The sequence below is a fragment of the Excalfactoria chinensis genome, chromosome 5 (assembly GCF_039878825.1).
Source record: "Excalfactoria chinensis isolate bCotChi1 chromosome 5, bCotChi1.hap2, whole genome shotgun sequence".
Classification (NCBI taxonomy): domain Eukaryota; kingdom Metazoa; phylum Chordata; class Aves; order Galliformes; family Phasianidae; genus Excalfactoria; species Excalfactoria chinensis.
Window position 1 is genome coordinate 36,706,634 of NC_092829.1, and position 26,691 is coordinate 36,733,324.

At 40.0% G+C, this 26,691-nt stretch overlaps 1 protein-coding gene across 4 annotated transcripts in view; it reads right to left on the reverse strand.

Annotated features, from left to right (window-relative positions):
- Nucleotides 1–22,869, reverse strand: part of USP47 (ubiquitin specific peptidase 47) — a 48,907-nt gene extending 26,038 nt beyond the window's left edge. Inside the window, exons 1-7 of one of the 4 annotated variants that reach the window (XM_072336937.1) lie at nt 22,457–22,869; nt 8,153–8,212; nt 5,028–5,231; nt 4,096–4,209; nt 2,883–3,021; nt 881–977; nt 100–245 (exon numbers count right to left, since the gene is read on the reverse strand). In XM_072336937.1, the coding sequence (XP_072193038.1) occupies nt 100–245; nt 881–977; nt 2,883–3,021; nt 4,096–4,209; nt 5,028–5,231; nt 8,153–8,212; nt 22,457–22,495 (799 nt within the window). In that variant the 5' untranslated portion in view covers nt 22,496–22,869. The remainder of the gene's footprint in view (nt 1–99; nt 246–880; nt 978–2,882; nt 3,022–4,095; nt 4,210–5,027; nt 5,232–8,152; nt 8,213–22,456) is intronic. The other 3 variants (XM_072336934.1, XM_072336935.1, XM_072336936.1) reach the window with 3 other exon arrangements.
- Nucleotides 22,870–26,691: the final 3,822 nt, after the last annotated feature.

Sequence of the window (26,691 nt, forward strand, 5' to 3'; positions counted from 1 at the left end):
GTTTTAATTATTTAGGTATTTTTCCTCCATCAACATCAGTGTAGGCCATCAAAAGGAAACAGGTGAAGTGAATCACACAAACTTAATAGCTGTAATTACCCTCACTACTGTCCCATCCGAAACTTCGTGTAACATCTGTTGTTTCAATTGCTCTTTTCTTGCTGGTCTGCAGTAAAACAAACAGCCTTTGAAGCTGGTAGGGGATGCTCGTCACAGGATCCTCTTCAGATTCCTCAAATTCCCATCTATTCACAACAAAGTATTTGACAATTAATAATGCTGTTAAAATATTACTCAAAAAGACAAAGCAATATTTTAAGATGTCTGGCAGCTTAGAGGTCAACTGAAGCCTTGTTTCTTAGGGAAAGCCAAAAATAATTCTCCTTCAACAAAACCACTTTCCATTTCTGTAACATAAGATGATGCTTTCTTTAAGCGTTTAAATCACAAACACACTAACAAAATAATTTTGAACCCATTTTCTATAGAAATACAGACATGAACAGCACTTAATATGAAGTTTTCTGTTTTCTAGATGCGGCATATTTTCTTAAAAGCTTGTGCATGCCACACCAATAACACCCGAATATGGCAGTAACATCAGAAGGAGCTAAGCAGGTTTGATTTGAAGTATGAATCTTTCCCCCTACCCCAGGGAATGTCTCCATTCCCTTTCTGTGTTCTGCACTTTGTCTATCTACATCACCCTACCCACTACAGAATCAGGGTTTGCTATTAAAGTTCAGATACTTTTCAACATCCAAAAGACAAAATTTTGACAGGACACATTCAAAAGGGTTTCCTACCACAAGATACCAGGACAAATGTGACAGACTTACTATAATAATTGTAAGAATCTGTCTGAATCATATATACTCACTTATATAACGCATTTCTAAATTCAGGAGTCATGAAAAGTGTTTGTAAGAGGCTATTCAGGTAGCAAGTCATTGCTTGATTTACCAGACCCACATAACCTAGAAGTGCAAAGGAGATGGAAATAACGTAAAAAGATGGCAAATCACTAAGAATTAAAATATCTTTTAAAATAAATCAACCGCTCTACCAATAGACACAGGTAAATCTAGAAATATGTTAATAGTGAAATATGTTATAGAAGAATCTAGAATTCGTTAATCAACATCTTGTATGGCAACTTGCTTATTGCCTATATGTCAACTAAAACACATTCTAGTCATAAATAGAATTCGTATCTGCAGTGGATTGAATTAAATTCTCTGAACTATAAATCAAAGACCTACAGAGTGCCCATGTAAATACATCTTTCACAGTAATTAAAACAGCTACCAAAAACCAGCAGTTATTAGTTGAAAAGAAATTTATATTATTGTCATTTTAACATTTTCTCTGAAGCATCTAACATTAATAGCTGATAAGTAAACAGCACATACTGAAGCGTAATGCAATAAAGAAATGAAATATTCTTACTTATACCCTGAAGCTCTTAGTAACAGTAATAAATACACCTCAGTTCCATGTTAGCAACAAAAAGGCAGATACACCATACCAACACATTCCGAGAAGATACTAACTTGGGCAACATATATTTAATTTATTCCCCTATACAACTTATCATTTTAGTTTTATTAAATGGAAAAATAAAAATAAAAATGAGGCAGATAAAGATTCTCATTTGAAAAAAATCTTGAACAGACATGAATGGGTGTAATATAATGCTGTCTTTGTGTCTGCCGGCATATAGTACCATTAGGAGTTGGTCTCACTAGTGAGCTATAACTTCATGGATACATTGTAACATATACGAAAACAAAAAGCAAAAACACCAATGTATGTTGCAGAACTCAGATTAACAGCTCAACACCTAAGGATTAAAAACACCTGCCTTAAGCAGGGGGTTGAAGCAGATGACCTGCAGAGGTCCCTACCACCTCAGCTATTCTGCAGCTTTTATGAAAAACCCAATTACAGTTGAGTGGTTCTAGACAAGATTGATAAGAATATGAAATAAAAATGGCTAGTATGAAACACAGCAAGGACATTCCAATCAAGTATTTCATGCCTGTAAGAATTAAGCATCTGTCAATCTTCAGGCACAGCGCACAGTTTGTTAGCATGACAGAGCTATGACCAGAAAAACACTGTGGGAAATTCCAGCCAGTTTTTGTTTTTCTCTCTTCTGGCAATTGCTTGAACATTTTTTAATGAGCCAACAGAGCAAGGAGGCAAACAGAGCAAAAGGCTGTGACGCACAGGTTGTGGGAGTTGGCAGCAGCTGCCAGCTGGGCATAGGCTGCATTGGCCTGCCCTCTCCATGCTGCAGAGGGGCTTGCCTAGCCTCACAGCATCTGCCCTGGCACAAGGTTGCACTCCCCTTTCCGAGAGGGAGTCTGCTCACTGCTGGCATGCCACGCAGGGGAGCAATGCTTCTCTTGGGGAACCAAGGCAGAAGCAGAGAAACCAGAACTGGAGGGCTACAAGAGGAATATTTTAGCTAACACCAGGAGTGCAAAGATTTGAGGAGCAGGTCCTCTGAAAAATAATATGTGTTTTAATTTGCAGCTTGAGTTCTTGATAACTTTCTTGGGGTGAATACTTGTCAGTAACGTAATCACTACTCTGCCAAGTAGCAGATTAACACCAAAATGGGAGGGGTCACTGACAATTAGAATCACACTGTCACAAGTAGAAGGTGGAATACAGCTCTTCATAAAATGTGAGAATAGCCTAGAAAACGTAACAGAAAATGTACTAGTGCAGAGTAGTTTTGGGGGGGGGCTTGTTCTGTGATTTTCTTTTTTTAGTAAAGTAGATTTTTTCAAAAATCCTGAAGATGCTGCTATTTCAAAGTATGCTAAAACAATTAGAAATCAGCAAAACATTTACATGAGAGAACACTATACCTGTCTCTGATTTGCTCAGGACTGAAGAGTAAGAGTAGCTTTGACTGACATAGTCATTGGTACAGCCAACAGAGCCCTCTCTTGGAAGAGGCCCTATAAATCTGTCCTGGGCACTGTCTTCTGTTGTACCTGACTCCTCCTAAAACAAATACATTTTATGCAGAAATTAGACAACAAATTATTTCTCTAACAGCTAACAACTGTCTTAATATGTCATTTTTTATTTTTCAACACAATAGAGAAGGTTCACAATCACTAATGTAACTTCAGTTCTGCCCTCCAAATTCCCAGTGCATTGAGAAAGCATTCGTTACATTAGCGGATGTAAATAGCCTTTGCAATACCATACATGATCAAATACAGAGCTCTAATGCATACCACAAAGCAACTCTGCAATTTATCATCTCCTGTTTCTCAAGTTTGCTGCACTGACATCCAAAACAAGATTTTCATTCAATTTTAAAATGTGAAAAGTACAATTTAATATTCTTTCGCAATTACACACCAATTCTGTCTCGTATATACTTAATCTTTTCTTTCCTTTTCATAATCAAGTCCATAAAGGCTTTATGTTGACATAAGAGCTGAGTAACAAATCTTAATACATCACAGCCTTTCTGATCCACAACTTAAAATAAACTGTGACTATGTTTATCTTGCGATGCATCACATCTTTGAGCAACAGCAAATTTCAATCATTTTGTAATGGCAGGCAACTGTTTGTAGCAACACTGACCAATCCTTTTTTTTTTTTTAATAAATAACCAAATTGAAAACAGCCAACTCTGCTGTTGATGCCAAACTACAATTTCTGAGTATCGTCAGTGGCCTAACGCTGCTTTCAAACAACCATAGGAAAAGAATGAAGTATATGATGGAATTGTTAAGACTGGGATTAACAACAAGGGATTGTTAAGACTTCTCTCGAAACGTGTCACAGATCAACTGTACAATCTTAAGAAGTTAAACACACCAAAGCATTAATACTTGACAAGCATGAATAAAAAGTGACTGCTCATCACCACTAATGGAATTGGTCTTAATTCAAGATCAACTGAGGAGTTACATAGTCTAAATGTCTGCTGAGAAGTCTCCTGAGGTACAGTTCATATATCTCACATATCTCAATTTCCCTTTCTAACATTACAAGAACAATACACACAATATATCCTACTCATCCAACACTAAACCTTAAGACTAAGAATTTACTAACCTGCATTATATGAGGTTGCTCACCATCTTTGTCTGTCAAATGCAGAAAGTTCTTCTTCCCTGGCTCAAAACCAGCATCAAGAATAGTTTTGTCACTGTTCTGATCTATTGGAGTCTGTTAAAAAAATAAAGCACTTTATTTTTTTAAACAGATTTATAGGCAATTAATAGATTCTGTCCAAGTACATTGCTTGAAGTAGCTTCTGGCACACTAAGATGAAATGAAAATAAATAACAATTATCCAGTATAAACAAAACTTATTCATCATTAACACTGACAGAACTTGGTGAACTGTCCCACTAACAATACTAAGCATTATAATACAGTTTAATACTTAAAACTCGGGCAATCTCTTCAGGAGACACAGACACTAGTCTACAAATTGCATGCAGAATATCAAACCAGCAGGTCCCCTACATAGCCTGCACACAGTTTTGTTTTCTAAAAGAAGAAAATGAAATTCATCAAGCATAAACATGAACTGAAATAAACGTATGACTATTTCTTAAAGAATTTCATAAAGTCTTTTAATTGCCTCTCTTAGAGTAGTATGAACTAAAACCCACACTGATTTACAACAAGTAATAGAAATAATGTTAACAGGCTTATTTTTATATTATCATACATTCAAACAACTATCAGAAGAAGCACAGAAAGTTACTACACAGTATTATATCTTAATGATTAAATTCCTACATCTATTGAGATATCTACATTTTAATCTTTTAATATGTGCTAATACATTAACGTCCTGCCAAATCAAAATACTGGTATCAGCAAGTCTAGAGCACCTACTACTCATTTTTACAGGGATTAACTAAAAAAAAATATTACTATTCCATATTCACTATGCAATATGAATAGCATGTCTCTACAATGCTGAGTTTTGAATATTTGCTATCAACAGTTAATTAAAAGTACTTTTGCCATACCATATCAGTTCCATTGTCTCCATTTCCCCACACTAAGTCAAAGGTTCCATTCACATAGCCCACTTTTGAAGCTACATCTTCAAACAACTTTTTAAGTGGCGTGGAAGCTGGCACATTCAAGGTAACACGTTCATTCACTGTCTTCGAATTTGTGGTATCCTGTACTATACACAGCACTCTGGGCTCCTCAGCAGCACTTTCCACCTAAAATGGCAGCAGGCAACATGTCAGTGAGTAAAGCTAAGAACATCTTGGAGTTCAATAAAAATATAACCAAGATTTCACCAGATGTCGTAAATTTCTTTTATGATCTAAGGATCCTTTACTTCTGTCTGCTTTCATAAATAAAGAATCCTACAGTTTTGGAAAAGCTATGTCAAAACCCTTCACTTCTGAAGAACAATAAGAAATTTGGATGGGTACAGAAAAGCCTCTGAAGATGTGCACAGAACATTTGTCTTCAAATATATAGAAGGCTGCACTAAAGCAGAAACAAACTTTCAAATCATCACTTCAATCTCACATTTGGTTTTGACATGGTCATAAAACACTGCTGAGGTGGAAGTACTCCTGTGATTTCTAGGAATGTAAACCAGAAGATCTCCAAGCTTCCCAATCAACTTGGAAGCTATCCAATAAAACAAAATTCTCTTCATCAAACCACAACCAACTTCCTTCTACCACATCCATGACTGAGTGAGTCATCGGAGAAATTCTTCTGATTAAAAAAGATGAACATGGGCCAGATGACTATTAAAAAGTTCACATATCAGGACAGAAGTATTTAAAACAGCAACTTGAATATATCTGAAATCAGCAAAGTAAGGATGGCAACGAAATAAAAGTAAAATTTTATAGAGCCAGAAACCCCAAGAAAATGGCATTTCCCCAATGCTTTCCAACAGTGAAAAACAGGGAAAGCAAAGACTTGAGGAAATAAAATCAACTCTCTTAGTTATTCAAGGGTTAAATCAGAGAATAACTAATACATAAATAAAGGAAAGCTGAGGTCAGTAAAAGGAATAATTAGTCCCCAGTCAGTCAACCTTTTCAACTTGTAACACAAAGCATCAGTGATGCACATCAGGTCACCCAAATGTCACTCCAGAGCAAAGAGCACATCATCAAAAGAGGCAAAAAGCTGCATGCAGTTCTATCACCATTTTCAGTGGATAAAACATCAGCAAACAGCAAGAACTGTGCTCATGCTAAAGCTGTCAGCCACATCACAAATACGCACAGAACAAAGAACCATAAAGAACTAAACAACTTGAACATTGCTTATATCTCTACATGAGCAACCTCATCAAACAGAAGGCCAAAGCGCTGTTAAGTTTCTCATGAGAAGTCCTAAACACAAAACACCTTAAGAAGGAATAAGCAGTTTAGTTCATTGCTTTATTTTCCTAAACAAGACCAGTTGGCAGTCTCCATGCAATGCAAAACCAAAACATTAGATAACTGCAGCATCTGCTTCCACTAAGTAGATAGTAGAAATGAAGTTGACAGAGAAGGGCAAATACAGCTACTCATGATCTGCAATGCGTTGTTTCCTATAGATTGATTTTTCCTAACAATTTGAAGCCCAAATGCCCTAGGTTTATCAACTTCACTGAAGACTTCAACACAAGTTAATGTTCCAACTACTTGCTCAAAAATATGCAAGTCACCACTTCCAGCTAGTCCACAACATCTCATCTTCACACATTTCATCCCTGCTGGAGAACGGTTTATGAACTACCTTCTGAGAAGACATATGAAATATTAACTACACATTAAAAAGAAAATACTCCATGAGTCAAAACCAACTTGAACATGTGCAGACTAAAAACAAATTTCACCAGTGATGAGCTCAGGATGAGCTTTTTCCACTATATTTTCCAGTGCTGACTTACTATAATTTATTTTTTTTCTAAATCAAATAATCAGCATACAATTTGACTCCTTCATTTTCTGGTTATGAAAGAGAAGTTTATGGTCTGGTTCAGTGATCTACTTCCTTGATTATTCTGCAGAAGACAAGCAGCAGCTAAGAACCAGCTGATCACAGGATCATCCTACTCTTAGGGCCTGGGTTCCCCTGCAGAGCAAAGGCCTACTCTGGTACTCAGGCCACCTCCTCCACAGCACAGGATAGTTTAGAGGCACATGGTACTACCCATACGCACCCAAGAAAAATTCAACTTAATCTAACTTTTGTGCTGATTCTACAACTACTAATTACATTAAGTATGATTGTGCTAGGAATAGAAGAAGTTCTCCATTTGAGACCCAGTTCCTTTCTGTCACACTGCTTTTACATATCCAACACCATAACTCTCCTTTCCTTTGTGGAAGACAGAACTAAAATTCAACTCATCCTATTCAAAATGAGAAACTTTCTCCACTGCTTTTGGTTATAAATTAGTCATGACTAATATTAGAGTTAGTACTGACATGCAGTATCTGATAGAACTGAGCTATGTACAGGAAATAACATTAAGAGAACAATTTAGTGAAGATTAAAGAGGACTTCCTTGTGCTAGATGTTCCACACCAGACAAATCCTCTCTTGCTCATTCACAGATCGAATTCTGACAGACTGAACTGGTTTAACTCAGGGATAGTATAGCAAAAGATATAAAGCCATTGTTTGAGTTGTCACTGTTTCATGTTCACGGTAAACAGATGAAGCAAAAACCATCTTGATCCAATTCTGTTCACACCTTGTGTTCGCACATATATCTGAACTACCAAACAACTACCACATCTTGTTTGTGGCTACTTCACTACAAAAATACCATAAAAGGCAACATCAGCCAGAGATCAGCCTCTAGACAGACTTACCAAACCAAGTGTAAACACAAAACCTACTTTCAATTGCTACGTAATCTGGTATACAAGACAGCTACACAGTTACTGTTTCTGATGAAAAACTAGAGGGCTACAGAAGCACGCTGATGTAAAAGCATATAAACATAACAGCAGAAGCTTCGAACTGAAAAAGACTAATATGCACAGTCTTGGTATTCAAGAACATACACAGAAATTCAGCAGCTCATGCTCAAGTTAAGAAATTAAAGCTACAGCATCATGCTGTTACTGTGGATCTCAATTATTTTACAAAGTTGATTTCATCTGTCTACCTGTGAAAATTTCTTCTTCAATTCAGCCAAGGTACTTTGTCTGCAACTCCAAAACATATCCTATAGCATATAAAAACAAAGTTAACAAGTCATAACTCTTTAAAATTGTAATTGAACTTCCTTTGCAAGAAATCACTTTTGCAATATAGAGCAGATTACTACTTAATTCCAAACCACCACTCAAAGAAAAACTTCAAAAGGAAGAGCCACCAAACATCGTAACAACAGCATTCAGTCCACATTACGTGAGCATTCCAATTCTTATCCAAGATGTTACAGGACACATTAGTAAGCCACGACACTACAGACTACACTTCAGAGGAAAGAAAAGTATATAAAAATACATCAACAATAATTCGGGAAGTAACTTCATACTAACAAATTCCTTCATTACATTAAAAAAAACTTTTACCTCAAATAGCTCCAGTGCAAAAATAGCATATAACCCCATAATTTGGTTTAGTTCATTTCAAAGCTGCCTGTTCCCTATGAAACTGCTCCTTTATGCTTCAAGTTATTTCCTGAAGGAAAAGCTGAATGAGGCCTGTCCAACTCACGGCCTGCACAGCACCTAGCACAGCTCACACCATGGCCATCCCTACGCTGTGATATCACAGCATTGGCTCAGCAGCCCAATCAACCATTGGTGTGTTGTCAGCCAGCTAATCAGAGTAATGCAGGGGGGTACAGCGCAGCGCCAGCTCAACTTATGGCAAACAACTGCATGAGTTTTGATACAGAGGCTAAACAATGTCCTGTGAACGGAGGAAAATATGCGGCTGTGCTTTCCATTCCGATAAAGGAATTTAAGAAGAGGTTTTAAGACCGCTGAAAAACCCAATTTATATTTGAGACTCCATTTTCAGTGAACATGCAAAATTCCATTTGAAAATTTGTAGGTGAGTGTAGAGGTGTCATAAGATGCCATGGAAGTGTGGATGAAGCAAAGGTGTGTCACTGAACTACTCCTTGTGTTAAAGTTTGCATCCATTAGCATTCAGCTGTGCTTGCTGAACATTTACAGAAACCAAACAGTGTGAACACAGGGAGGCAGTGAGTGATGGGTTTTGGCAGTGCTGACAGAGGCCATGGGTCATCCTCCGGTGTATGTCTAGATAAGCACAACACACAGATTCTTCTTCATCATTTATTTTAGAGGAATGCTCTTATGATAGCTTCTCAGCTCTTGATTCCTCAGTAAAAGACTGCTGGGAGATTTTCAAGTGTTATTTCACTCTAAATATACTCTGAACGGTAAAAAAAAGTCACTTGCAATGTTTCACTTAACACAGCAAATGCAAACTGAGTTTACAAACTGTATTGTTTACACGATGCTCAGGATTTTTGCTCAGAAGTAACCCATAGCCTCCAGCAAATTACACAAATGTGCCAACCTTCCAAAGGCAGTATTCTCTAACTTCTCAATTAAATCATTCACTGTACCCCTATGAACATACTTAACAAAAACAATTAGTTCAATCCTGTATTTTACAAAGAAACTCTTTTCAATGAGGAAATGTATGCTTTAAACTGAACTTAAAAGAATAAATATCATGCTACATATAAAAGCTTAAGCTTTGCCCCAATTAGAATGACTTTGGAATTCACCAAACGTATCTATTATGCCTCATAAAGCAGACTAGCATGTCAACTATACAGTTCATGCACTCTGAGCTAACGTATGTAGTCAAGGTAGATACAGAAATATTCTACCACCAACTCTGTGAAAGGAAAAGAACAACAAAAAACCAATAGTACAAAGTCCTTGACCAAGCTAGATGTTGATGACGAGCTATACTGCAATTCAGTGTGCAGTCAACCATAGCTTAGGGAAATAAGTTGCAGATGCTCCACTGCATAACCATCTAAATATGCGGACATAGGCAGCTACTTCACAATGCCATTAGGAAAAACATTCTAGGATTATTTTACCACAAAGTAAATCTTTTAGTCACACGCTTGAGATACTCAAATTATGTTCTATATTACATTTTAAAAAACCTGCAGTTTCACATTAACCTCCTAAAATACACTTGACATTTTCACTCCAAGTCGCTCCATCTTTAACAAACTTCCATTTGTATAAAGGAGATTAAGTTCTCAAATCTGCTCTTAGAAAATTTCTGACCATGTTTAAACCAGATTTGGTAAAGAATTTTAGTAATTGCAAACATCAGGTCAAATATTGGTGGGTATTCCAGAGAGTTATTCAACTTAAGCATTTTCCTCTTGTAGCTTTCAAAAATACATGTCAGATTAGTGATCTATATGAACACCTGCCAATGAGAACAGATAAGACTGCAAGATTCAGGACAAAGCACACTGTTCTGCTGAGGCGTATACAGGATTACAGCTTGAATTACTAACAAAGGAAGTACTGTTATCAGTGGCATTCACAAGACAAACAATGGCTTTGACCATATGGATCCGTAATTGCCAAAACAATATTGAAATGCAAAGTCATACTGGTGTTCACATTGTGTTTACATGCAGCTTGCCATTCCTCATCTCTGAACCACTATACTAATTAGATTTCTATAGCATATATTTTACTAACCTTGTGAGGACAAACCAACAGGAGAAAAATATATATTTTCAAGTGACAGAAGACATTTTGACTCATTTTTTGGAGTTACATAAAACAATTCTCATTGCTTGGAAGTACAAGCTGGAGCCAACCTCAAACTTCACGCAAGACTCTATCTACAATGTCTCCAAGCTTCATTATTTCAAACAGATCACAACAGCATGAAGCAGTAAGCAAAAATCACAAGTTTCAAGAACTTAAATAACAGATGTGCAAAATTTAGCTGCCAAATGAAGTCAACGGCCTGCTGAGACTTAATATGATCACTAGTAAAGAAATGCCTAAACATCTACACTCTATAAATAATCATCACAAATCACTGCAGTACAGAGGGAAGACAAAGAGACAAGTAGCAAGAGGCAATGGAAGACATCATGCTCATATTCACAAAATGACTTGAATGATTAAGTCTAAAACAGCAATTCTCAAACTTCATGTCCCACCAGCAGCTTAAGGCCCTACAAAATGCACATGGGTGAGTACTGCCTATGACATCACGACACGCAGAACTTCAGGGTATGTATTCCAAGCCTGCGTAACTGCCTGGGTGCAAGTTTCCAGCAATTACAAAGTTCAAGTTTGTAGCTTAACACACACACACAAAATGTAGTCTGCATCCATAGATTTTACTTCTAAAGTATCATTATCATTCAGACACTACAATTCAACTAACTCTTTTTCAGCCACAAGTTCCCACTAGATCAGATTCAAAGACCTTTGAAACACACAGCAGGAAAGGAGAGAACAATCACAGAGCTGAACTGCCACATTCACCCTAACAACTCTCTTAACCTTGTGCATTTTGCATTATGGATCTCAGCATTCTAACAACCCACAGCTCACTTCTCCCCTCAGCTGCAGTAGTTGTGCTCCATGCTTTTGAAAGCCAAACAAAGATCTTCCTCAGAGACCAGCTTCACTGCTACAGCCAGGAGTGCAGACATACACCCCAGAAAGTGAAAAATGGGGCTCTAGAACCTTCAAAATGAGCAAAGCATTGAACAAAAGTCCTCCAGCCCTTTGGATGCGATTACTAACCTACTAAAGAAAATAATCAACTTGTGTTTGCTGTATTTTAGGGGAAAGGCACAAACTCTTCAGAAATCAAACTGCACTGGTTCAATTATGACACAGTATCATGAACTGTTACAAAAGATATCTCTGCAGCCTAAGAGTAGTTAATCAGGGAAACAAAGTACCTAGAATCCATTACTAATATCAAGATTATTTTAAAGTTCATTTCTGGTAAATCTGACATTATTTTTCTAAACACTGATATCAGAAGTTCTCAATGAGTCACTCTGAGGTGTTAACTGGATGTATCTTGTGTTATAGTTTCTCTGCAGCAAAAACAAACAAACAAACAACCTGATTCATTCACACTTAACTAGGAACAGCAAATAGACTGGAAAGTAAGGGGAAAAATATTTTAACTTAAATAGTATACATATGCCTTTATTCTTGTTTAACCTCACTGTTTATCAACTTCTAACACTCACTGTGCTGGATCAAAAAAGATTTCAAACAATTTATCCACTCCCTGCAGTTAAAGAGATTTTGAAGGTATCACGCAAGGAGGTTCACTAAGCATTTACAAAGTATTTTAGAAAACTGTCAAAAGTCAAAACAGTCCACTCTAATGCACACCCATCATGTTCCCCATGATGAAGTCCTACATTCAGTTTCAACCCTGTGAACCTATGTTCACAGTGTTAACTATTTCACATCACACACAAATTGCTTCCCTGTTTCAACTCCAACATTTGTAGCATATGGAATTTAGCTTTGTTTTCATCTCAGAGTATGTGATATACACTGATTGAAATAAATTTATCCCTAATTGAGATACCTAAAATCAATGCCATTTAAAAATAATTGTGATACTCTTACACTACAATACAAACACATCTGTCTATTCTGAAAACTCACTAAGACTGTTGAATTCACAGTGCACTGAAAGCACTCCACACGTGCAAGATAACCTGAAAACTTCGAAGCAGTAACACTTCACTTGCGTAACTTGCACAAGCAGTTACAGCCTGAATAGTTGCAGTGGCTGCTAGAAGAAACAGCTGTGTTCCCACTTGCTTATTTCCAACCCCCAGGCCCCCTTTCTTAAGCTTGTAGAGCTTGTCATGCTGCTCCATGTTGAGCTGCCTCATGTTGCTAATCCTTCTTAAAATTAACTGCTTCTTGTTCTGTGTTTGTTTTTCCTCTGTACACATCAGTGTTACCTTACAGGATGAGAGGAGCAACACCCCCTTCTACTTTGGATGACCTGGAAGATCAAAAAACATCGCTACTTCAGTGATCACATAGCTTATTTCTTCACAGTTTCCAGCTTGCTGTAAGAGGATAACAGCTGGATATCATGGAAGATGGCTGGAGCCACATTTGAGACTAATGACCCTGGCCAAATGATCCCCCAGAATGCCTTCCTCTAGTGGATGACCTGATGAAGACAAGAAGAGGGAGAACAGGAAACTGCAGTAGAGCCATTGGATTCTCAGCTGCACTAGAGAAGAGGTGCATGTTTCACTCTTTACTGCCGCATGTAAGCCTCAGGTCAATTACTTGGTTTTGAAATACAGAAATCTTCAAAGAAGTTTGCATTTGCTACCTCAATGAAACAGAGTAGCATGCTGGCTGTTAAAAATCACTCAAAATAAATGTCATCCAAAATAAATATAGTCAAGTGATTATTTCCTCTACATACTTCAAAGTCTACTGCTTCCAACTTACTAAACATGTCTGAAAAAACACTGTGCTTCAGATAGAAAGACTGTGCTGCAAGGCTAGCATTCACCTTTGAGAGACTGCTTCTACTTCCAGAGATTACTGGGTCAATAGCATTGTAAACAGCATTTAGAATAGAAGAAACAACAGCCAGAAAAAGCTGGTATGAGGCCAAAGAAGTATATTTATCCTGAGTGTCTGAAGGACTGCGAAGTATATGGGGGCATGTCTGAAGACAGCTGAATAAAGAGATAAAGACCTCTATTTTTTCCAGAGACTTGACTCATAGCTCTTTATTTTAGAAGGCTGTGTATGCATCTTATGAACATCCTGAAGAACCAGTTGTCTTACTCTTCCTCTGGTCCTTTAGTCCTTTAAGTATGGTAAATTAAAGGTGATGTAGAGATTACTTTTTCTTAAAAACTAAACATAGCAACTGTCAAAAACAAAAACGTACAAATGTTTTTCCGACAGGAGACATGAATTCTAACAAATGAAAAAATGAAAAGAACAGAAAATCCATGGATAATACAATACAGAATGCATCCTCAGAAATAACAGATGAAATTTTAGCATTTAATCCACTTAAGCACTGAACATTTTAAGTATTTCACTGCTATTATAAAAGTTTCCATCTCAACCAATCATTCTTTCTTTCTATGACTTCAAAGTCATTTAATTTCTAGGGACTATTGTAACCAGACTTAACTAAAATTAAAGGTAAACGAAGTTTGCAGCCCTGAGACCATTCTAAGTGATCTGAAGATGCCCAAGTCCATGAGATCTCGTGAGATGCATCAGCAGGTCTGGAGGGAACTGGTAAATATAGTTGCTGAGACGCTATCCATCATATTCCAAAAGTCACAGCAATCTGGTGAAGTTCACAGTGACTGGAAAAGGGGAAACATAAACCCCACTTGGAAAAAGGGAAGAAATGGTGAGCTACAGTCCAGTCAGACTCACCTCTATGCTCTGCAAGATCATGGAGTAGATCCTCCATGAAATTATGCTAAAGCATATAGAGAAAACCAGGGACAGACAAGATGTATTCACTAGGAGCAAATCTTACCTGACAATTTTGTGGCCTTTACTGTGGGGTTATAACATTGGTGGATAAGGGAAGAACACCTGAAATAATCAAGTTCACCTTCTGCAAGCATTTGACACAGTCCTAAATTGCATCCTGGATGGACGACTCAATGGATAAGGAATTGGCTAGATATCTCAACTCAGAGACTTACAGTCTATGTTTCAGTGTCCAAACAGAGAGCAGTGACGAGTGGGTCAATACTGCAACCAGCTCTGTTTAACTTTTTCATCAGCAATAAGGACAGGGTGATTGAGTGCACCCTCAGCAAGAGCACTGATAGTTCACATGCTGGAGGAAGGGGATGCTATCCAGAGGGATCTGGACAGACTTGACAGGTGGACCCACACGAAGGGGGCAGAGAATGGCTGCACACGAGGCTGGGCAGAGAATGTATCAAGAGCAGGCCTAAGGAGGGCAGGAAGTGCTGATTAAGAAGTTGTTCAACAGAAGCCAGCAACATGCTATTGCAGCCCAGAAAAACAAGCATACCCAGGGCTGCATCAAAATAAATATGACCAGCAGGACAAGGGAGCCAACAGTCCCACTCTACTCCTCACTGGGCCCCACCTGTGGTTCTGTGTTCAGATCTCATGAAAAGTCACAGAAGCAGAAGATATGCTCTCCTGCTTGCTCACCATTCCAATCAGTACAGACCTACTGTGAACTCTACTGAAGCACATTCCTCTGTGTTCCTGGGTTTAAGAGTTGTAAATACATTAAAAAAAAAAACAAAACAAAACAAACAAACAACTGTCTGAAGGAAGAAAGACAGACTTTTAAAACAATTTAAGTGTATACTTTATTGCAAAAAACACTGGCAGATATGGTGTGTGCCTCCGGTGGCGCAGCGGTAGAATTCCCGTTTGCAACACCAGGGGGCCCGGGTTCGAATCCCCTCCTGTGGAGCAGGGGGTAGAAGTGCCGCTCTGCTACACAGAGGGCTCGAATCCCGGGAGTTGGACTCGATGATCTCTAAGGTCCCTTCCAACTTGCACAATACTATGATGATATACTTAAAATATAAGTTTCTATATATTTGACATTAGAAGGCATGACTCTAGAGTTAATTTCTAACTGTCTACCTGCTGCTGGAGACAGAAGTTGGAATAATGAATTAGCAGAGATCCCTCATGTAGTTCTCTTGCTCTATTGCACAGAATGAAGGATAAGTCAAGAACAGAATTTATACCCAGGCTCCCTTGGTGCTTATATCTGCTGCCATTACTGCAAAGGATTCCAGAGGGAACATGGGACACTGAAGCAGAAGCCTCCACAGAAGGTATGCAATGACAATGTGTGTACAACGACGGACCTTGTTTTTCCTCACCTATTTTTCCATTTTCTAATTGATGAAAATATTTTGTTCACAAACAAGAGACTAGGTATTACTAGCTGTTACACCTCCATTACTTTAATGTCAATGATTACTGATCAATAATAACTATGCAAATGAATAAACATGTCTTCAATTCCTTTAGCTCCTGCAGTATTGCACCAGACTTCTTCAGAAGTGCAAAGCTCAAAAATCAATCTCTTCTCAGGTATTATCTAAAGAGAACACACAGTATATCGAGTACATTTCACATACACACGTTACAAAACTACAGCATCCACTAAAACAGAGTTTATGCTTGAATATTTAGATTTCCTCAAAGATGTTCTCATCATATCTTATCAAGATGTGAGATTTCACATTCCGGTTCTGCTCCAAGAAAATATTCTTTTTGCCATGCAATGACTTCTTCAGTCATACAAGATTTCCTTTTTAAAGGGTACAGACTGTGGACCTACAGAACAGCTTCTTTCAGCTGAAGCATTCTGCTTAACTTAACAGTGCTGAATGCCAAACTATTTTACAGAACCAATCATCTAAAAATGCATCCGCTGCCATAAAAGGAGCCATACGGTCAGATAAGGAATGCAGTCACAGTCCTCAGAGACTAAGTTCAATCAAATAATTTTTACCAATTCTACCCCTTAGTTTTTTTTTTAGAACATGGACAACATGTTCTTTTTGAAGTTATTTCAAGAACCAGCACTAAGACCTTTTGTTTGACACAAGCAGATTACATGCCAAATATTGCAAAACATGAACAAAGAATTGCCAACACACTTGCACAGTGCATGAAACTGGGAATAAATTGGATACAGTTTTATTTGGGCTTACAAGAACAAAAAAACCTGAAGACTTGAGAGTTTTCAGTTATCATTTAATTAGTTATAATGTAACAGCAATGTTTGAGATTATTGTTTTGATCTATACAAGAAGAATAAAGTAAAATGCTAAAGAAACAGCTCACAAGAAGACATACTACATTCATTTTCAAAGGAATAAGGTGTATCAGCTTCAAGTGTTTACAAAAAGAAATCATTCACAAATTGAAAGAAAAAAACTGGCTATGCAACTCAGTGACATCACTTTCCAGACTTAGCTTCACACAAGCATCAGACAAACTCCAAATGTATCACAACAAGAGTGGAGTTGTGACTGGATATCTGAATACCTACGTATATTTTATTTCATTCTATTACTGCATTTGTTTTGACATAGCAGGAAAAAAATTAAGACTTTTTTTATTCCATTATTTAATTCCAACAGGACTAAGTCCTGTAAGTCAAAGGAAACCAAGTCAAAGTGTAATTGGTACTTATCTGCAGATTTTCGTTTTATGTTAATATCAATATATTCTGTCAGCAAAAGGAACATAGGAATTATATTCATCTTTTAAAGCCATGATGCCATTGCACTGACCTAAATCCACAAGCACTTAGGTTTTTAAAGGAGGAAAAACAAAATGAAGTTAGTTAAGAATGATAACTACAAGCATTTTAAACAATAAAAGTTCTGAAGTTCTGAACTCATGACAGCCTAGAATTTAATACAGACATATTTAGAGTATGCCCTGCATCCACGTGATTACTTCACAGCATAGAAAAAGTCCACTACTCTTTTGAGAAACAGCATGGAACTGCTCAAAAAATTAAGGCCCATACTTGCAGTGCTGTACTCAATTAATTTAGTAACGTAAATCAGTGATCCACAAAAATATTAGAGAACACTATTTGTCATGTTTAAAAATGCACTACAGCAACAAAAAAAATCGTGCTATGTTATTTGTCAGATTACTCCACTTAATAACTTTAGCTAATGGTATCTACAAACTGATGTTCCAACAGCAAGTACCAGCCTCTTAGGCAAAACTTAACAGATTATCTCAATAGATAATTATCTTGATAATCTTCCTTGAACTACACGTTACACAATAGCAAAGGGAACTAACCTGTATCTCTAGGAAGCACAGTGGCTGAACAAAGCAGGGAAAGATCTTGCACATTACTCTCATGCCCTGCTCACCTAGCTGCAGGACTCTGAGCATCATTCAGCGTTGATACACTGATTGAGCGGTTGATACAGAGGGAGGAAGGGACGCCATTCAGAGGGACCTCGACAGACTTGAAAGGTGGACCCAGGTGAACCTAATGAGGTTCAACACAGCAAAGTGCAAGGTTTGGGCCGGAAGAACCCCAGGCATCTGTACAGACTGGGAGGAGTGATCCTTGAGAGCAGCTCGGCAGAGAAGGACCTGGGGGTACTGATGGACAATAAACTTAACATGAGCCAGCAGTGTGCTCTTGCAGCTTGGTATCCTGGGCTCCATCAGGAGAGGGGTGGCCAGCAGGGACAGGGAAGTGACTCTCCCTCTTTACTCTGCTCTTGTGAGGCCCCATCTGGAGTACTGTGTCCAGGTACAGAGCCCTCAGTACAAGAAAGACAAGGAGCTGTTGGAAAGGGTCCAGAGGAGAGCAACAAAGATGATCAGGGGACTGGAGCACCTCCCCTATGAAGACAGGCTGAGGGAGCTGGGCTTGTTCAGCCTGGAGAAAAGAAGGCTGCGGGATGACCTCATTGCAGCCTTTCAGTACCTGAAGAGAACCTATATCCAGGAGGGGAGTAAACTCTTTGAAAGGGCTGATAATAGCAGGACAAGGGGAAATGGATTTAAGTTGAAAGAGGGTAGATTTAGGTTGGATGTTAGGGGGAAGTTCTTTACTAGGAGAGTGGTGAGGTACTGGCTGCCCAGGGAGGTTGTGGATGCCCCGTCCTTGGAGGTGTTCAAGGCCAGGTTGGATGGGGCCCTGGGCAACCTGATCCAGTAAATCTGGAAGTCTGGTGGCCCTGCCAGGCAGGGGTTTGGAACTTCATGATCTTTGAGGTCCCTTCCAACCTAGGTCACTCTGTGATTCCATGATTCAGAAAGCACCTGTTTACAAGCACCAAATGACTTGGCAGACTTTTGTTCAGATTTTATTTGCTAAATTTGACTTTCCAACTTGTTCAGTCAATGAATGTGTGACTGTAAAGGATGAACTACCTTGTGCTTTAAATAAAAATAAAGCACATGAGAAAGAAAGCAGAGAAAAACTTAAGTTACACCACCTATAACTATTTGTTATGTTTCTCAATATACTAAAATCAAAGAACAAAGGCAACATCAACATTGGACAGAACAACATCCCTTCACCAAACAAACATCAATATCTTACTCTGATCTCCTGTTCTTCTAATGAAGAAGTCTGTGTGATGTCTATCAAAAAGCATCTTTGACTTGTTCAGCGCAGGAGATTAAAATGGATTAATTAGTGAAGGGATGAAAAGACTCATCAGTTAGCTGAGAGAACACACACTACCTTCTTTGATTAAATGGCAGCAAATAGAAAGCATATGTACTTATTCTGACAGGTGTACCTCGAATAGCTCATGTTGGAACTTGCTGAGAAGCTATCTGCACAACATCTAGTTAATTAGTGGCACAGACATTTCAGGAAGCTCACAGCAGAACCTACTTTTTACAACCTGACCAATGCTCTGTAACTGGATGCAACTTGATTTTCAGTAAGAGTTTCTGTAAAATGTTCTTATTATTAAAGAAACGTTTGCCTTTTTCCATTAGCTGTGTTGGTAATTATATCATACTATTTGCTATTTGGGGTTTATTTGACAAATAAAAGTTTCGGGTCTACTTCTTTCTCCTACTTTCTTCTCAAGCACTGGAAGACACAGAAGTGTTTTTCCCTCCTAAGAGCACCACTTATTTCCAAGTTGATCCTACTGACAATCCCCTCCCTCCGTGGATAACATTTAATTGACCAGGGCAAAAAATTCTTTAAGACTGTCTAGCATTTACTAGGATGAGCAACGTCCTATAAGCGATCCAATGACTTCTGTCTTACTTGATATAAAAGAACACTAAATTGAATCTTCTCAGAAGACTCAATTCTCTCTTCTCAGAAGAAAGGGAATGTAGACCAATTCACACAGAATGGGATACTCATTCCCCCATTATTAAGGAATCATTGCTCACACAAGTAATGAAACAGTCAGGAAAGTATCAGTGAGAGGTAAGAAAGCAAGAATTGGCTTACTAAATACTTGTATAACCTGGGCAAAATTCTCAGTCTAAACACTGGACTATTAATTGCTTTAGTACACATCCTCCAAATAAAAAAAAAAAAAATATGCAATACATGCACTGCAACAACCAGCAGTCTGCACTTCTGTAAGCACAGCGTATACAGACAAACTGAAGACATATAAACAACCTAATACATATCTTACTGTTTTGACAGTGAAGACTTAACACTAATGTGTCCTAGTCTTGTATCTACAGTGACCTCAAATAAGCTTGTAGACAAGAACCAAACCCTCTTTCCCGTCATTTGATTAGTCATTCCCCAGACTGGCCTAAAGCAAATGTTACATTATTTTTTTTACTCCTTAAAAATGGAATGCAAAGGCAAATTATGGCTGCATACTCATCTTCAGCAGATGCTGGTTCACATCCCAGTTCAATCTTTGAAAACAGTCAAGACAGACTGCTATGTAAGTGATAATTACTCGAGTCTTTGGGAAGGGGGAAAAAAAAAACAAAAACAAACACAATGAACTGTAACCCTTTATCCATCCCCAAAGGGCAGAACTGAAGCTCCAGAAGACCTGCTTTGTCTCCACCCACTGCTAGTGACTTAATAAGAATATTTAAAAGGTAGATGAGAACTCTGACCAGGAGAGTTCTGTTTACCTGTAACTCAGTGTTCTCTGCAGTGAAACTATTAATGAACCTCAGGACTTAACAGGAATGCTGTAGAACAATACTTGCTAAATTTCTATCGCTGAAATGAATACAAAATATCCTGAAAAACACTGGACAAGTTGAAGATAAATTTCTATGACATATATGCAGATGGGGTTAACACTCAGTCTTTCTCTTCAGTTTGACTTTTGTGTCCCCACAGAAAGTTTCACCAGCTTCTACAAATTCCAACCTCTTGAAGAGCAGACACTGCTCCATTTCATTTATTTGCAAAAGGCACAGGGCTACAATAAACTCGAGAAAACTCCCTGAAAAAAAACACAGCTCACAGTAATGTTACACATATAAAAAGTTAGCAGAGTTTATATCACATGCTTAAGATAACTGTATCCATAACCACACATCTTTTAAGTATTATCTTCCTTTATCCATATTTTTGCTCTATACAGATAGAAATGCATGCAAAACCCCAGTCCAATGAGTTGATTAAAAATACACAGCTGAATCACACGCACATTCTGAACACAACTTTAAAGCCAACAGTGATACTATTAATACATATAAAGAAACAGCCTCAGCTAAAATCTTACATTAATCGACTCAACTCTTCTAGTGAATATAAGCACAACAAGGTTTCTCCTTCATTTCTACACCAAAAGGAGTTACCTTCATCCCTCCTTATCTCTACAATTCTACGCCCACAATTTGCTTCTAGAATTCAGTATTTAATTTAAACAGTTGTGCTCACAGATACCACTTCATTTTCCTGAAGCCTACAAACCTGAAGTCCCTGCCTCACAAGCCTTCCCAGGCCAGTGACATTTGATGAAAAACAACAGGAAGACTTTGCATAACTACACAAAAGTAAAACTGAAAAAGCTGAATGCGCAAGGGTACCTGCTCAGGAAATGAAGTTTCTGCCACCACTGCTCTTAAGTGCTCCCCAACACGGCTCACAGCACTGCAGGCTCCTTTCCCTGAGCAGTATCTCTCACGCTTGACACGTGTCATTTGCCTATCGCTGCAGGACAGAGGCTTCGCCTTCCTCCTCACGCAGCCTCTTATCTTCAGCCTATGGCTGAAAACAAGCCTTCTCCCTTCCTCCCTGCGTCAAGGAAGAGACGAGCAACCTACTGTCGCTGTATTTACAGATCCACTGCTGAGTTGCGCCACATTTTCTGCACTGCCCGCCGCCGGCAAAGCGCGGCTGCCCGCACAGCTCCGTACCTGAGCGGACCACACGGCGCCAGCCGGGCGGAGGCACTCCCCGGCTGCCATTTCGCAGACACCCGGGGGCCGCCCCGCACGCCGGAGCCCGGCTTTTCCCACCCCCTCCACAGGCTGCCGGCCCTCACCGCGCTACCCGCCGGCCCCAGCGAGGACAGCCCCGCACCAGCCTCCCGCCCCGCGAGCGACCCCAGTCGAGCGCCGTCGCCGCCGTCCCGCCCGGCCCCAGAGGCGGCCGCCACACAGCCCGGCCTCCCCCGCGTGCCATGACACAGACAGGTGCAATTCCCCGGCCGTCCCCGCGGCCTGGCACAGCCCCAGCTTCGGTACGTCGGCCCTCTCCACCGTCCCTCCCCACGCCCTCCTCCCCCAGCCCGTCAGCCTCAGCGCTCGGAGCCCCGCGGGCGAAGGGCCTCCCGCCTCCTCACAAAGACGTACCACCCCCCCCCCCCCCGCCCCGCACGGAGACGACCAGGCCGAGCCCGCCCGCCGCCAGCCACGGCGACTCCCGCAGCCGCTAGGCCGCCGCCAGCCCTTCTTGCGTCGCCCGGCCCGCGTCCCCGTCGCCTCACCTCCTTGGGGACGAGCTGGTTCTCCTCGCTGGGCACCATGGCCGGTGGCGCGGCGCTGGGCCCGCAGCGAGCAGAGCCGAGCGTCGCCGCCGTCGTCAGCAGTGGGAGGCGGAGAGACGCCGCCGGTTCATCCTCCTTCGCCACCGCCCCAGCCGACGAAGGCTCCCACCCCCTCCGCCGGCGCCAATCAATGAGAAAATGGACGACGGCCGCGCTCTCGCGAGAATTGGAAAGCTGGGCCTCAGCCCACTGCGGCCCGGGCGGGTCGCGGAAGCCGTCTGTGCGTGGCGGCGTGGTGCAGCCACTCTCGCCGGAGGACAGTTCTGCGTGGCAGGCTTTACACCGCCTCTCGCCGAGGCAGTGGCTCGCCCCGCTGGCAGCGCACCACCTCCATAGGAAGCCCACGGGCAGAGCCTACCCCGAGCTCCCCCTGCGCTCGGATATCTCACGGTCCTCTCCGTCTGTCAGGATGGCAGTGGGAAATACCGCGTGCGAGGAAGCCTCTTCCATTCGTTTCTCAGCTCTGCTCCGCTTGGGGCCGGTGTTTATTGCTCTTCCGGGCCTTCCAGCACACGCGAGAAAGTAGCAAAGGATTAAACTGTGCTGGGAGGACGGGCAGCTGCACCTTGCCCGGCTTCACACCCCGTGGCAGGTGTGCCAGGAGCTCAATAACGGCTGCGAGGGGCTCCCCTCCTCTGTGCCCCTCGTGAGCGAGCGGCCCCGGCTGTTGGGCAGGAGCTACTCGCGCCGCGCGCGCCCCCTCACTCGCTGTGGTACCGGGCGGGTCGGCAAGAGGCTGTGCTGGCTGTGCCTGCCTTTTAAGTCAAGGTTTTCGCTTCGTTTTCCCTTCTCACGCATACTTTTGAGGTAATTTGCCCGTTCTTGAATGTGGGAATTGGAAAAGGAACCAGCTAAGCTTATCCCCAGAAACGCAGTATGCTTTTAGTGGTGAAGTCACGCTGTGGAGGTAAAGGGTGTTCAGTGTTGAGCGTGTAAATCGAGGGATAACATTCCGTTTTCAAAAGAAATTGAGTATTTCTGTGACATCACTTAAATGTTGCGCTCAGTCAAAAGGTATCCGTTTTTCCTCCTTGAGCACTCGAAAAATCAAATGCTAGCCTGTAGAATTACTAAAATGTATGTTACAAGGAATGTAATTATGCTGTTCTGTCTACTTGACTGTGAAATAGTGAAAAACACTTGGCCCATGAAGATTGGTGCCTGATGGGTGGATGGGCTTCCTTTGTGGAAATACTTTACTCATTATTTTAGTGTCCTCTTGTGGAAAAGTACAGAACTGAGGGTACTTTGGGGTTTTGCGTCCAATAAACCTTTTGAACAGTGCTTCAAAGTCATCATTTATTTGAACAGCAACATTAATATTTTTATTTTCATCGTGCCAATTTGCTGTGGTAGATGCCGCACCTCATAGTTTTTATAAATAACATTCCTGGAACTCAGCACAAAAATCCCTTTGAAAGTACCATAAAACAGTTTTTCAGCATGCTCTTGGATTGTCCTTGGTTGCATAACTTAACTGGGCCAAGTTTATTTATATAGTAGAGGTCAGTAGGGCCTCTGGGAGAGCCACTCCTGCCTTCTGGCTTTAAAACGTTTAGCACCTTACAAACTCTCATCCCACCCAGGCACCTGAGCGCTAATGAGATGAAATCAGGTAGCAGTACAAGAACATGTGAATCCCTTGCTTTTAAGGGTACCCGGTGTTAGCACTCTGGGAGTGCAAAACCTTAAGAAAGCAAATAGGAACTGATGCAGTTTTTACCAAAGTGGTGTTACTGTGCCTTTTTCAGGTAGAAAGCCTACATAAAGGGGGTTGTGTGAGTTAACATCATTGATTTGGGATGTTTGCTCTGAAATGCTTCAGTTTCAGTTTTTCAAGTAGGCTGTTTGCAAAAGATCACTTCCTATTTTGGGGCTTGATGGGCCTTATTTATGGCTTTCTTCAGTACTCTGTTAAAAGCAAACAATAAAACAAACAAAAACAAAACAAAAGAACTGATATTTGTAAATATTAGCAAGTTGCTAATATATACCAAAATGATTTGGAGGTATTTGCTGGCACTAGCAATGCATCCAGTGCTGATGCAGTGTTCATTTACACCTCATCTGCAGTGTCAGCACTTCATGGGAAACCAGCTAAAAGCCTCTCCCCGTTGCAGTCTTTGGCAAGTCTAGCGATAGAAAGATGTGTGAAAGTTTAGGATATCACAATCTGGCTGTTCACAATCTGTTCATTGCTCTGCTGATTACTTTGTGGTTTGAGCCTTGAGTAGATTTCCAGAACTAGAAACTTTTGAGGTATTTCTGTGAAAGTCTTGGACTATTGTTTTGCCTTCAGGCCACCCTATTTAGGGCTTTCAATTGGGGGATAAAAAAAAAAGAAGTAAAATTGGCTGTTGTTTGTATGGTTGATGGAAGAACAGGAGGGAATTAAGGAGAACAGGTAGAAGTAATAAAAGGTGAAGAAGAAATAGCTTTAAAAAAATTGTATCTTTTTGAGGTGTTTTACTTTCTTTGATCCTAGCTTTCTATATATGAAGCAGGCCAGGACGAGGCTAAAGAGCAAAGTTCTTTGTAAAGGGAATGCTGACTGCACTTAAAATCTCTTCTAACTGTCGTTAGAATTAAGCCTTTATACTTCAGCATTTATTATTGTTGCTATTGGTTTTTCGATGTTGTGAGACTTGAGGGGGAATTAAAGTATATTTAAAGTATCTTCGAATAATTTTACGTGGTCTTTAGTCTTACATATCTAAGAAACCATATAAAGAATTTTAGGAAATAACATCTATTTTTAAGAGTTGAGAATGCTGTGAAAAATATAAGCTTTAAAAGGGAGACTTGCTATAGAAAAAATGTTCTTTCCCTTCAGAAAGGCCATTGCAGGAGATGGCTTTGTGTGTCTAGGAGGTAAGTAAGCAGCTTTCTGAAGTTAAACTTCACAACATTAAGAGTAGACACGCAGTTTAAAGTTCCCTACTAAACGTTACATTGTGCTGTTCTTAAGTAGTGTTTTCTTCTTTAATCTTTATAAGTACACATCTACTTTTCTGTCCTCTTGATATTAACTCATGCCAAGACTTTCTTAATGAAACCAGTAGGGGATGATTTTAATTAATTATTAATCAGAATACAATGTACACTGACATTTTGTTAAAGATTATCTTCTTTTTCTCGTTTCAAGACATTGAGTTTTCAAATATTAGGTTAGGATGTTCATTTTCTTTTCCATGATAGCATTAAGCTTGTTTATGAATTCCCAAATGAGTTTGAAACTGAAACAGAAGTTGCACAGAGAAACAGAAATCCACTGAGAATTTTGCAGAACCACGGATTTCTTTATTAATGTGGGATTTTTTTTTTTTTTTTTGTTATCAACTTGACCTTTCAACATGATGTGCTTAAAGCTACAGAATACTTCTGAACACTAGTGGTCAGAAGCAAACACAGTTCTAGAGTGTCTGACCTCTTGATGCACTTGTGAAAACCATCCTGGTGTTACTGGCAGTAAAACATATGCAATAGTAGGCTGATCTCCCCTTCAGACTTTGGGAACAGGTGTAGGCTGGAATCATATAGCATTTGAGGGATCCAACAAATCTCACACTGACTGAGGCTTGTGGCCATCTCTTCTATCTACAGTGTGTGCAGTAGATAGTAAATTTGTGGTCAGTTTAAATGTACTACGAGACAGAAGGTACTCAATACATCATTTCTGGAATCTGGACTGGTGTGGTATCAAGCCTGCCTCTTTAGCCAGGGATGGTAGGGGGAAGGCATCTCTCTGCACAGCAACATAACAAAGGCTTATGTAGGAAAAGGAGAGTTGCATTGAATGCATACCATGATGGTAATGTCAGTCGCTGAAATGGTTCAGTTATGTCAGAGGCTTAAAAAAAGGCTCAGAGTGACATAGGCAGTGTATTTTAGAACATTGAATTAACACTTATTGCACATGAGTCACCATGAGAGTGCAGAGGCTGCATTAAATAGTACAACATAATATGCAAAAATAAGCAGCTTAGTTTCACGTGGAGCTGCCCTCTGCAGACGCTCAAAGTATTTATAGCTGCCCTTGGGCCCAGGAGAGTTCAGTAGTTCAGGCTTGTTTTAAGGGTTCCCAGTGACCCCTCAATCTAATTCTGGTGATGTTTAATATTAATCACGAGTGCTAATTATACTACTTACAGCTCTTTGGGCAAGCAGGGAGGTGT